General features: G+C 49.8%; 2 protein-coding genes across 3 annotated transcripts in view; one reads left to right on the forward strand and one right to left on the reverse strand.

Annotated features, from left to right (window-relative positions):
* KCNIP1 (potassium voltage-gated channel interacting protein 1) overlaps nt 1–14176 on the reverse strand; it is a 916677-nt gene that overhangs the window by 655924 nt on the left and 246577 nt on the right. The window lies entirely within an intron of this gene.
* Nucleotides 1–14176, forward strand: part of KCNMB1 (potassium calcium-activated channel subfamily M regulatory beta subunit 1) — a 132803-nt gene that overhangs the window by 77337 nt on the left and 41290 nt on the right. For both annotated transcript variants that reach the window (XM_075344502.1, XM_075344501.1), the window contains exon 3: nt 11379–11592. In XM_075344502.1, coding sequence (XP_075200617.1) covers nt 11379–11592 — 214 coding nt within the window. The remainder of the gene's footprint in view (nt 1–11378; nt 11593–14176) is intronic.

Here is a 14176-nt window from a genome sequence, read left to right on the forward strand (position 1 = left end):
GCCATGTCCATGAGTAGTCTCTCATGCAGGTGGTACAAACACACAGAAAGTCCCTCCGGGGACAACTTGCCGGCAACGGCCGGGATAATCACATAGTCAATCAGGTGAAGGTGACGGTTGATTACTGTCATTCAATTAAACTGTTGAGGGTCCCAACGGGGGACAACTGCTTGCAATGGCGGACCGCTGCCACTACTTGAGGTCGTACTCCTCCAGGACCTCTTCTAGCTCCACATCCGGATGGCTTGGTGGAGGAGGAGGGGGCTGGGGCCGCATCTGCTCACTGCGTCTCTTCCTCTGCTTGACGTCCAGGGCGAACCAGCCCCTCTCCCCACAGTGGCGGGTGTAAGTCACCAGGTCGCCGGCAACAGATCACGACCTGGATGGCCCATGGGGGGGTGTGAATTGACATCGCGGCGGGCCACAAATACTTCGGCCTCCAGGCCCGGCTCATAGATGAAGCCGAACCCCCTCCGTTGGTCAAACTGCCGGACTTGGCCCTTGTACACCGGGCCCCGAACCCGAAAAGTGGCATGGCGGAGTGCATCCTTCTCTCTGATCACCCTCGCCATCACTTCAGCCCTCTGCTGCTCCATGGCGGCAATCTCCCGGCCCAACGGGTTTGGCTCCCTGCCCCAATAAGGGGTGTTGGCAGACCCCTGCGCCCGGGTTGGGCCCCGCTGGACCGCACCCACACCGGCCACTACCGGTTCTCTTTCGTGGGGGTCCTGCGGTGTCGTGGCTTGTACTGCTGCTTGGCAGTGGCGGCCTGGCGCAGCCTCAGCCGAGGTGGGGAATTCAGGGTCAGTTAGCCTCACCGGTTGGGCCTTCGGGCCTGCAGCGGCCGGTTCTTCCATGGCTGGGCGGACTGCCGGAGCCGGGACGGTCTCGGGTGCGGCCACTTTTGGGGCCGACGGCTTCTCATTTCGGATGGCTATTTCCCGCGGGGCCTTCCACGAAAGCGGGAGGGACACAGGCCGTTCCCGAACAACGCCCCCGGGCTGGTCCTCTAGGGCGGACGGGTTGGCTTCCGCTACCGGTGTTCGGGGTAGCGGACCGAGCAGAGGGGCGACAGCAACCGGTATGGATGGCGGGGGAGGCAGGAGGGTGAGCGGGCGCAGGCCGGGCCACTCAGCCGCAGCGGCTGGTCCTTCTCGGACACAGGGGCGTGGGTCGCTTACCCGCTCCTCCAACTCTGCCTCCACCTCGCGTCTCCGCACAGCCGCTGCCACTTCCTCCATCTCAACCACCCAGCGCTCCATCAAGAACCGGACCTGGGCTTGGAGGTGGCAGCACATCTGTGCAGTCCGGGCTTCCACCCACGCCGCTGTTCCTGGCGTGGGCTCGGGGATTTCCGCGGTGTCAGACGGACGGGACATCTTGCGTGGCCGTGTTCCAGGAACCAATTGTTTGCAGAGTCCTGGGGTCCCCGCTTTTATAGCCTCAGCTACATTAGGCAGACACACACCCACCCCCCCTTGGTTCTCTTCAGCACTTCCGTTTGTTGGGGGCGGGGCTTCGCTTTCGCGCCTTCCCTGCTCGGAGAAGACGCTCGAGCGGAAGATTTTCACGCCAAGATGGCGGCGCTTCAAAATTTTCGGCCGGACACCGCTGGCGGAGATTACAAGACGCACTTCTACTGGTAAGTAGAGGGGTTCAATCCTGTTTGTGATGCCAAGTTGTCGTGGGCGGGGAGGACGCCGCCGCTGCTGCACTCTCGTTAACGCTCGGGTCCGGCGCTAGTGCGGCTGCTGCTCGGTGGCTCGAGCGGTGGGCCGGATCCGGGGACTGGAGCGGCGCTCCTCGCCCGTGAGTGAAAAGGGTGGTTGGTTTGGGGGATTTAGTCCGTGACGCCACCCACGGGTCGTGGTGAAGATGGGCACCACCGCTGCTGGTGACGGGGATCCCAGGAGCGATGGTAGGGAGCAGCTGGGATGTTGTTTTCCCCCTCCGTGGGTAGGGGTCGGTGGTCCCGGGGCCCGATGATTTGACGGGGAGGCAGAGTTGGTAAGGTGCAGGGTTGCAGGGACAGCGAGGCGCGGTGCCGGATGGCACGGGTGTACTCACTCAGTAAGAGATGCACAAAGTCCTCGGTAAACCAAACGGCTGGATGGATGGGTCCCGCAGCCGGCTGCTGTGTCTCTCCCTGGACAAGTGATGGCGGCTGTCTTTCCCTGCACCTTGATGTTCTCATTTGACTACTATGGATCCCCAACGGTAGTCCGCTCCCCGGTGTATGGGTACCGGAGGAGCCCGTTTGCCCGCAGGCACTGGCCCTTGGGTCTCTAGCCTTAGGCGGTAGCTGTATACGCTCACGGTGTGGGCGGTTGCCTTCAATCGGGACTTTTGCTGTTAGGAAACCCCTGGGGTTCCGGTCACATTCGGATTTGACTATTGTCGGCGGCTCCAAGCCTGGTTGGGGTCCGATGGCCCTGCCTGTGTGTGCTGGCTTCACTTCGCTCCTCAGTCGGTACCGGCGGGCCAACGCCCGACCCCAGTCCTACGGTTCCGCGTTGCTTCACCACTCCTGCAGACGGCCACCACCGTCTGCCAACCTTGCTGTCAGTGCCTGGGCCACAAACCCAGACACCCAAGTGCTCACTCCTCTCACTTCAAAGTCCAAACTCTATCTCACACTTTTCCCGCCTCCAGGCCTGTGAACTCCTCGGTGGGTGGGGCCAACCGCTTGGCTCCGCCCCACCTGGTGTGGACATCAGACACTGGAGGGAGGCAACAAGGGTTTTGTGTTTGGCTGGTGTCCCTGTCTAATGGGGGTGGGGTGTTTGTTTGTTATCTGTGACGACCTGGCAAGTCCAGGGCGCCACACTGGCAACCACCGTGGGCCTCGGTGTTCACTTTTGGAAAATGACTTCCCTTCCTCCACTTTCTAGGGACCGTTCCCTGTATGCAGCCTGATCCCTCCACCCGATGACTTAGTGGAACAGGCCACAAGCTTGAAAGCCTTGCAGTGGCCCTGGAATCCTTTCTGTAGTTCACTGCTGTGGTGTCACCTGGGCGTAGCTGGGCCCCAGGGTCTCCACCAGGAAGCTTCACTTTCTCTTGCTGTTCTGAGGTTTCAAGCTCTCTCTCCTTCTCTCTCCAACGTCTCACTCCCTCCTCTCAGCTCTCCTCACTCAATCTGACTCAACTTGACCTTCCTCTCTCTGCTCTACCTTCTGATGGCTCCTCCCACCTTCCCAGTTGCTAGACCCCACCCTATGGGAGAAGGGATGGGTCTTACGGCCCCCCCAGCATGCAGCATGGGGGGGTAGCTGCCACTATCCCCTGTCCCTGGGTGTGACTAACAATCGGTGTAGTGTGAATTTGTCTATGGACCGGCGTTTACCCCCTTCCTTACCCAGGATGGGACATCACACCTCTGGCTGAGGTGCAATTTCTCTGTGGCGACGGAAGCCTCAGGGGCACCACACTTACATACACATAAAAAGTCAAATGTCATATAGTGAAGCTATATAAAGATGAGAAAGTCCTGGCTGCTCAGACTAGGAATGACTGAACAAAAAATAAATCCATAGGTCCTAACTAGAGATGAGCATGAAGCCCAGATTATGTTGCACCAGTCCTTTACAATCTTATGCTGAGTCAGGGACGACAGAAGGTAAAAGATTCATAGCCTCCTATCCAGGGGTGGGATTCAGCTGGTTCTGTTCGGTTCTGGAGAACCGGTTGTTAAAATAGCAGCCGGTTCCCAGAACCGGCAAGAAACAGCTCTGGCGATCCGGTTCCCTGTATTCACTTGTGTTAGTGTCTCTTTAAGACACTAGCACAAATGAATGCCCGTACCTCCGCGCCGCACTTCCTGGTTCAGTGGAGCTTGTCTGCTCCTGACCCGGGGAGTGCAGCAACGCAATGACGCTGCAGAGGTCACGGCAGTGAGAGGAGGAAGCTTCTCCTCCTGCCGTCTGTCAGCGTCAGCGTGCAGAGAGCTGCGGAGGAGGACGGGAGACACAGGAGAGGCCGCCGCTGCAGGTAAGCGCTCAGTGAGCCGAAGATGCAGGGAGAGGGACCGCATAAGAGGGGAGCGCTATATAGGGAGAGGGGCCACATAAGAGGGGAGCGATATATGGGGAGAGGGGCCACATAAGAGGGGAGCACTATATGGGGAGAGGGGCCGCATAAGAGGGGAGCGCTATATGGGAAGAGGGGCCACAGAAGAAGGAAGCGTTATATGGGGATAAGGGGCCACATAAGAGGGGAGCTATATGTGGCTATATGGGGAGAGGAGGCCATATAAGAGCAGAGCTATATGTGGCTATATGGGGAGAGGTGGCCACATAAGAGGGGAGCTATATGTGGCTATATGGGGAGAGGAGGCCATACAAGGATAGTATTTGCATGAAGAAAGGGGCCATAATGGGATGGGATCTGCAGGGGGAAAGGGGCCATAAAGGGATGGGATCTGCAGGGGAAAAGGGGCCATAATGGGATGGGATCTGCAGGGGGAAAGAGGCCATAATGGGATGGGATCTGCAGGGGGAAAGGGGCCATAGTGGGATGGGATCTGCAGGGGGAAAGGGGCCATAATGGGACGGGACCGGCAGGGGGAAAGGGGCCATAATGGGACAGGATCTGCAGGGGAAAGGGGCCATAATGGGATGGGATCTGCAGGGGGCAAGAGACCACATAGGATGGGATCTGTTGGGGGAAAGGAGCCACATGGGATAGGATCTGTTGGGGGAAAGGAGCTAAATGGGATGGGATCTGTATGGGGAAGGTCGTCCATTCTAATTTTAGCAGGGCTTCTTTAGTAATAATTTTTAAAAACTGTAGAAAAACTGTTTAATACAATAAGAGTGACAATGACTGGAACAACTGGTGCTGGACAGGAGAGTGACTGTAGAGGAGGGGAATAAGGGGAAAGAGATTATAATTTAAATTACTTGTATTTTTTGGTTGAGGAAAGTGCATGCAAATGGGTGTGGCTAACACAATGGGTGTGGTTACAGAAAGGGTGTGGTTTTCAAATGGGCGGGGTTTACAGAGAACCTGTTGTTAAAAATTTGAATCCCACCCCTGCTCCTATCCAGCCTTCAGCTACCACCGATTTGGATGCTCGACTGAAGTCCAATGAATCAATCCACTCATCTCTAGTCCCAACCACCCTCATTAAAGTGGACAGTCCTGGATTTGGGTCTACTTTCTGCAGTCCCAGCCATCTGCTAAATGGTCCTCACTGCCATCGTCCTGCCAGGGTAGAAAGAAATGGCAAATGGCTTGAGACATGGCTAGGGGCACGGTCAACGTGGTCAACAATAATTTGTCCTTCTTTCTGTTCTTGCAAAATTGGGAGGCATGATTGCATGTCAGTAACCAAAGAAATATCTGGCTAAAAGGTCTAAAAACAATGAATCTACAAACTTTGTGAAAACCAACATTTGCTTCAGTTTCAAAACTTTTGGTCTCTAGTGTAGAGAAATGCTCTCCTGCCATCTCTGGTTAATAGTGATGAGAAAGTTATGAGGACTAAGGAGGACGGAAGGGGCGACATATCTTATAAGACGTCATACAAGCAGATATTACACTCAGTACAAAATAACACCTCCCATAGCCTGCATCTTGTCTCATACCACCCTTCCATGTCCTCTTTCCTCGCATAATTATTTCCCATTATTAATCTATATTAAATGTATTTATTTTATTTATTAATCTTCTTCTTTCCTGTAACACCACTTTAAGTAGTAATTCTGGTCGGCATGAAACCCAGTAGCCTGATCCATAGTTCATTCAGTAATGTGTTCTCACTGAAGCAGACAACATCAGTGGACACATATACTCACTCTCAGTATGTCTGCATGTGTAGGCCACAGATGTTCTTGTTGTCTACCACACATTATAGGATAAATTATTGCCTCAGTTGACAGTAGAGCTTGCCGCCAAAGTCCACAAGTGTTACAATAAAGGGAATAAAACAAAGAATCCAGCTATCAAATTTTGCGTGAGCGAGTCACTAATTTTAATGTGGCAAAAATGGTGTACAATAACGTGATGCTTCGGTTTCAGAGAAACCTTCCTCAAACGTACACTGTCAGGAATGTCAAGCAAGAAATAGACTACTGCAGGTCAATGGGAGTGACCCAGGGCTGGATGCAGTGCAGGCCGGATAGCACGCTGGGTGCAGAAGGAGAGAGCGCTGTGGGAAAGGTGATATGATCGCTAGCAGTGCTGAAGAAGGTTTCTCTGAAACCAAAACGTCACGTTGTACACCATTTTTACCGCATTTAACTTATTGACTCACTTGTGCAAAGTTTGAGTGCTGGATTCTTTGTTTTGTTTGTACTACAGAGTTGAGTCCTATCCGGACACCACACCAGCCCAGGAGTGTTGTATTTTGTATTTGCTACAATATTAGGCCCACAGCACCACTATTACTGGCCATGCTACCTCGCCACAAATACCTTTAGTCAGAGATCATCTGGATTACTATGTGTGTACCGCCCTGAGAGGGGCTCGGCCGCTCCACTGGCCGGGCCGAGCCGCTTGAGGTCCGGGCTTGGGTTGTCGGTGGCTCAACCGCCTCCGGACCGTGGGCCACGTCGCTCTGTTAAGGGGAGGCAGTAGGGTGGTGGTGTGGGACGAGGTCCGCGTTGTCGTTGTACGGGGCGTGGTGACGGGATGCACCACCGCTGCGGCTGGAGTGAAGGTGGCTCCCGGGATCGGTGTTGAAGGCGCAGCCTGGATGTTAGCCCCTCCGTGGGTAGGGGCGGTGTGTCCCGGGGCCCGGCGGGATGGGCGACGATGTTGTTGTCTGGGTGCAGGGTGCCGTGCTGCGGTGCGGTGTCGTGCCCGGATGGCACTGGTGTACTCACGATTAATTCACACTCAGAGTCACTGGTAAACCAAAGTTTAGAAAGAAAGAAAGACATGTCAAAACTGGAGCAAGTTCCGAGAAGAGCTACCAGGATGGTGATGGGGATGGGGATGGCAAACAATGTACTACATGGAACGGTTAAAGCACACCAATCACCAGGATTTTCCTATATAACCTAAAGCCAGTGCTATACTGGCACTATCATGCTGATTCTATACATCCCTTTAGTTGTCAGCTCTAATGTATAGGTTTTGAAACACAAGCAAGTAAAATTTGTAAAATGAGCAGCCTTTTGAATAACAACAGCTGCCAATCAGCTGATAGCTGGGGTGGGTATTCATAGTTATCCCCTCCCCCTGCCTGTTGTTGTTCCTATTCTATATGTTATTTATGCTACTTCTATGATAGAATCATTTTACTAAGTGACTAGATGGACCTGTGCTGATGTCATACCATGTGGCCAGAAGGGGCGGGGCCTCAGACAACATAGTTGATACCAGGAATCAACATTGTTTTTCTGTTGGCTGAGACCCCTCCCCTTCTGGTCACATGAGTATGACATCAGCACAGGTCCTTCTAGTCACTTAGGGTACCTTCACACTTTAGCGATGCAGCAGCGATCCGACCAGCGATCTGACCTGGTCAGGATCGCTGCTGCATCGCTACATGGTCGCTGGTGAGCTGTCAAACAGGCAGATCTCACCAGCGACCAGTGACCAGCCCCCAGCCAGCAGCGACGTGCAAGCGACGCTGCGCTTGCACGGAGCCGGCGTCTGGAAGCTGCGGACACTGGTAACTAAGGTAAACATCGGGTATGGTTACCCGATGTTTACCTTAGTTACCAGCTCACACCGCTTAACTTAGCGTGTGCAGGGAGCAGGAGCCGGCACTGGCAGCGTGAGAGCTGCGGAGGCTGGTAACGAAGGTAACTATCAGGTAACCACCTTGGTTACCCGATGTGTACCTTGGTTACAGCTTACCGCAGGCTGTCAGACGCCGGCTCCTGCTCCCTGCACATTCAGGATTGTTGCTCTCTTGCTGTCACACACAGCGATGTGTGCTTATCAGCGGGAGAGCAACAATAAAAAAACGAACCAGCACTGTGTGTAACGAGCAGCGATCTCACAGCAGGGGCCAGATCGCTGCTCAGTGTCACACACAGCGAGATCGCTAATGAGGTCACAAAAAACGTAACTCAGGAGCAATCTCAGTAGCGATCTCGCTGTGTGTGAAGTACCCCTTAGTAAAATTATTCAATGAAAGAATTAGTATAAATAACAGATAGGGTGAGGAACAACAGGCAGGGGGTGGAAATCACTATGAAAGCCCACCCCACTTATCAGCTGATCAGCAGCTGCTGCCACTCAAAAAGCTGTTCATTTTACAAGCTTTACTTGCTTGTGTTTCAAAACCTATACATCCTAGCTGACCACTAAATGTATGTATAGAATCAGCATGATAGTGCCAGTATAGCACTGACTTTAGTTTACATAGGAAAATCCTGGTGATTGGTGCACTTTAAAGGACCTGCGAATGTTTAGCTTGCAAAAAAGAAGCCTGAGAGCAGACCTAATAGATAGCTGTCTACAGCTGAAGGCTTGTCACAGTGTAGAGAGATCATCCTTATTCTCAATTGCACATAGAAACACAAGAAGCGGTGGAATGAAACTGAAATGGACAAGATGCATATAACATATTAGAAAACTCTTTTGACAGTGAGGGTGATCAATAAGTGGAACAGGCTGCCACAAGAGGCGGTGAATTCTCATTCAAAAGAAGTCTTCAAACAGAAGATGTACAGACATCTGTCTGTGATGGTTTATTGGTTTATTTATTCTCTAGCAAGGGGTTGGACATGATGGCCCTGGAGATCCCTTGCAACTATATCATTCTATGGTTTTATGACTCGAAGGGAAAGCATTTGATAAAGTAAGAATTTAGGTCAGGCTGCTCCTCCACTTTGGAAGCTGCCAAAAGGTATTCACAAATGAAGGCTTCTTAACCACTCACCATTTCAGAGCCACATCACTATAAGGCTAGGTTCACACACTGCGTTTTTTTGACGCTGCGTTTTTGTGCGTTTTTTGCGGCAAAAAACACACAAAAACGCACCCGCGTCAAAAAAAGCGGCAAAAAACGCGTGCGTTTGCTGCGTTTTGCTGCGTTTTTGCTCACTGCGTCTTTATGCGTTTTTTATCAGTGAACAAAAAAAAAAGGTCTGATGTCATTTCCTTCTTCAATATGTTCTTCATTCTCCACTAATGTATGCAGGAGAGCAGACAGCTGCAGAACTACAAGTCTCAGCATACTCCCTCCAATAGTGCATGCAGGAGAGCAGACAGCAGCTGCAGAACTACAAGGCTCAGCATGCTCCATCCAGGACTGTATGCTGGAGGGAGAGTCAGGGGGAGCAGACCTACAAGGCTTAGCATCCTCCATCCAATAGTGTATGCAGGAGAGCAGACAGCAGCTGCAGAACTGCAAGGCTCAGCATCCTCCATCCAATAGTGTATGCAGGAGAGCAGACAGCAGCTGTCGAACTACAAGGCTCAGCATCCTCCTTCCAGGACTGTATGCAGGATTTCTTTGCCCCCCCCAAAAAAAAAAATGACGTGGGCTTCGCCATATTTTTGTATGCTAGCCGGGTACAGCAGGCAGGTACGGGCTGCCCCCAACCCCCAGCTGCCTATTTGTACCCGGCTGGGAACCAAAAATATAGAGAAGCCCTTTTTTTTTAATTATTTCATGAATTTCATGAAATAATTAAAAAAAAAATGACGTGAGCTTCGCCTAATTTTTGTGTCCAGCCGGGTACAACTAGGCAGCTGGGGATTGGAATCCACAGTGCAGGGTGCCCATGCTTTCTGGGCACCCTCGCTGTGAATTGCAGTCCCGCAGCCACCCCAGAAAATGGCGCTTTCATAGAAGCGCCATCTTCTGGCGCTGTATCCAACTCTTCCAGCTGCCCTGATGCCGGGTGGCTCGCTGGGTAATAATGGGGTTAGGGCTAGCTGTATAGCTGGCCCTAAGCCCGAAATTCATGGTGTCACGCCAATATTAGACATGGCCACCATGAATTTCTAGTAAAGATAAAAAAAAAACACAACACACAGAAAAATATTTTTATTAGAAATAAAACACAACACAATTAGTGACTCCATCTTTATTGAAATAAAGCACCCCCCTCCGCAGTAATCCTGGGTCAAGGGTCCCGCGCCGTCCAATCCGGATCCAATATCATGTGATGGGTTTGCTGGAAGGCAGAGCGATCAGATGATGTGTCAGGTTCTAGGGGCTGAAGCACATCACACTTCAGCTGATTGTATAAAAGCCGATTATACAATCAGCTGAAGCATCGGTGTAAAAAAAAAAAAAAAAATACTCACTTATGTGCTGATTACCGGCAGCTCCTGCAGCGATGGGGCGGGAGTCTGATCCTGTCCGATCGCTGCAGCAGCTGCCGGTAATCAGGGATGAAGTCTCTTGACGGCAGGATCAGCTGATAGCCGGCCGGGCGCCCGCGTCACCGCGATACTTACGATTACCTGATGCGTCAGGTGACTGAATCAGGTGATCCATCGCCAGGTCCTGCATCCTGCAGGCATACGTACCCGGGGAGACTGCACACACCCGGAGCGGCGGTACCGGTAGGAGGATCTGGGAGCGGGCATGGCACCGGGAGTCTGCAGACAGGTGAGTATAACTTTTTTTTCTTTCTACTGTTCACTTTTGATTGCCGCTTCCACCTCCTGCCCGTACATGGCGCCGCACGGCAGCAGACATGCACAGGACCGGAGGTGGAAGCGGCGGTGACGGTACCGGGAGGATTCACGCTTCTGTGTTTACTGACAGAAGGAATCCTCTTCCTGTACACGTCACTTTACTACCCACCTCCTGCGTTTATAGCTGCGTTTCTGGTCATAGAAACGCACCAAAACGCACCAAAACGCAGCTATATTTGCAATTTGCGTTTCTCATTGCGTCTTTCAACATCCCATTGCACTCAATGGATGAAAAGCGCAGTGAAAAACGCGGGAATAATTGACATGCTGCGTTTTTGTGGCACCACAAAAACGCAGCTGAAAAAAAACAGATGTGTGCGGACAGCAAAAATGAAAACTCATAGACTTTGCTGGGGAAGCAAAGTCCTGCAGTTTTGAGGCCAAAAACGCACCCGAAAAACGCGCAAACACGCCGCGAAAAACACACTGTGCGCACATAGCCTAAAACTGTCCTCAGGCTCTATTATCGTAGTAGGCCCAAGGAGGTCACTTGACTCATAGCTGAGCTGACTTTCTGACCCTGCTCAATCACACGTTACCTAACTTTTACTTCATCTGACTACAAGTCATGGGAACACAAATTTTTTATATAGTACCTTCCTATACCAAGCTGCTAGGTCTTTTAAAGTAATATGTTTTTTTTTTTAATCTGGTAAACTATTAAATCTAACAGTAGAAAATGTGTAATATGTTATCTGAGCTGCTTTGCACAAATTAATGTCTTACTTCTGAAATAACAAAACCTAATTTGATTATTATTTTCACAGTGTCTGGACTGAAAAAAGTAATTGCACCCTTGTTCAAGCTGCTTTTAAAGACGGAGAAAACTGTATTCATAATTCCAACACAAAACCTGAGATTATAGTAAAATACCCATGTCTAGAGGTATTGGTGAATTTGAATTTTTCAAATTTTTGGAATTTTTCAGAAGATGTGTTTATGCTATATCACACAGAGGAATCCCCAGAATGGAATGACAAGGTAATGTGAACCAAAATTTCAATTGTCTGCAAGCTGGTTAGCAGCAAGTTTCTCTAGCATATACATAAAGGGCATCTGTCAGCAGGTTTTTGCTACCTTATCTGAGAGCTGCATGATGTAGGCAACAAATTTCTAGTTTTGTAATGATAAGGGTCTTGTTGCTTAAACAAGCATAGTAAATAAAGAAAAGATCGGACTGTAAAAGATGGGCATACCTGAACTTTCTGTGTTACCTCTTGCAGTATGCTGGCTTCAGCTTACATAGCAAAAACCTGCTGACAGATTTCCTTTAAAGGATTGTCTTTTTCAGAAACCTTTACTCTCTAATTTAGTTGTGAAAAAAATAATTATTAATTACCTTGTCCTCTGTTACTATTGTTTGGATGCAGCAGTGACTTTACATCAGTGAGCTCATCAGCTCTCTTTCTTTTAGACAACTGCAGCAATGTCAATGTGATGTCACCTCTATGTACATTCAAACAACAGAGAACAGGAAAGTGACTAAAGGCCGCTTTACACGCTACGATCTTGCTAGCGAGATCGTTAGCTTGTGTACCCGCCCCCATCGTTTGTGCGTCACGGGCAAATCGCTGTCCGTGGCGCACAAAATCGCGCAGACCCGTCACACTACTTACCTGCCTAGTGACTTTGCTGTGGCCAGTGATCCGCCTCTTTTCTAAGGGGGCGGTTCGTTCGGCGTCACAGCAACGTCACTAAGCGGTCACCTAATCAAAGCGGAGGGGCGGAGATGAGCGGGACGAACATCCCGCTCACCTCCTTTCTTCCTCATTGCGGGCGGCCGCAGGTAAGGTGAGGTTCCTCATTCCTGCGGTGTCACACATAGCGATGTGTGCTGCTGCAGGAACGACGAACAACATCATACCTGCAGCAGCAACGATAATTGGGAATAGGGAGGGCATGTCACCGATTAGCGATTTTGCACGTTTTTGCGATGATTTATAATCGTTCATAGGTGTCACACGCAACGACATCGCTAAAGCGGCCGGATGTGCGTCACAAATTCTGTGACCCCAACAACATCGCTTTAGCGATGTCTTAGCGTGTAAAGCGGCCTTAAGAGCTGGCGCTGCACCCACAGGTGTGAAATTAATATTCTGTTTCTTTTCTTTTTTGATGACTAGCTTAGAGTATGGCATCAAGTTTTCTGAAAAGGGACAATCTCTAAGTTTTCACTGTTTCAGCAAACTTTTTCATATTAGATTGCTTATGTAGATTTTCATTATCAAAAATATTTTTGATCGAAAAATTGCACTATAGTTGTGGTCGCTGCCTTCCTTCCTTGAAATTTGAAGTCTAGACTGATTTGTCTGTTAGGGGTGTTCCTACACATCCAGTACAGTACAGTCTTCTGGTTCTTACAAGTGCATCTCAATAAATTAGAATATCATCAAAAAGTTAATTTATTTCAGTAATTCAATACAAAAAAGGGAAACACATATAACATATAATCATTACACACAGAGTGATCTATTTCAAATGTTTATTTCTGTTAATGTTGATGATTATGGCTTACAGCCAATGAAACCTAAAAGTCATTTTCTAAGAAAAATTAGAATATTATATAAGACCAACTTAAAAAATATTTTAAGCTCAGAAATGTTGGCGCCTACTGAAAAGTCTGTACAGTAAATGCACTCAATACTTGGTTGGGGCTACTTTTGCATGAATTACTGCATCAATGCGGCGTGGCATTGAGTCGATCAGCCTGTGGCACTGCTGAGGTGTTATAGAAACCCAGGTTGATTTGATAGCAGCCTTCAGCTCATCTGCATTGTTGGGTCTGGTGTGTCTCATCTTCCTGTTAACAATATGCCATAGATTCTCTATAGGGTTTAGGTCAGGCGAGTTTGCGGGCCAATCAAGCACAGTGGTACTCTGTTAGTAAACCAGGTATTGGTACTTTTGGCAGTGTGGAAAGGTGGTGGAAAATGAAATTTCCATCTCGAAAGCTTGTCGGCAGAGGGTAGCATGAAGTGCTGTAAAATTTCCTGGTAGATAAAACACAGTGGACCTACACCAGCAGATGACATGGCACTGATTGTGGAAACTTCACAGACCTCAAGCAGCTTGGATTGTGGCCTCTCCACTCTTCCTCCAGACTATGGGACCTTGATTTCCAAATGAAATGCAAAACTGCACTTTCATCTGAAACAACACTTTGGACTACTGAGCAAGTTCAGTTATTTTTTCCTTGGCCCAGGTAAGATGCTTCTGGCATTGTCTATTGGTCATGAGTAGCTTGACACAAGGAATGTGACAGTTGTAGCTCATGTCCTGGATACGTTTCTGTGTGGTTGCTCTGGAAGCACTGACTCCAGCAGCAGTCCACTCCTTGTGAATCTCCCCACAATTGAATGGCCTTTTCTTAATAATTATATCAAGGCTGCGGTTATCTCAGTTGCTTGTGCACCTTTTTCTACCACACGTTTTCCTTCCACTCAACTTTCCAATAATATGCTTGGAAACATCACTCTGTGAACAGTCAGGTTCTTTAGCAATAACCTTTTGTGACTTACCCTCCTTGTGGAGTGTGTCAATGACTACCTTCTAGACATCTTTGAAG

Source organism: Anomaloglossus baeobatrachus, chromosome 4, assembly GCF_048569485.1.
Source record: "Anomaloglossus baeobatrachus isolate aAnoBae1 chromosome 4, aAnoBae1.hap1, whole genome shotgun sequence".
In the NCBI taxonomy this organism is placed as follows: domain Eukaryota; kingdom Metazoa; phylum Chordata; class Amphibia; order Anura; family Aromobatidae; genus Anomaloglossus; species Anomaloglossus baeobatrachus.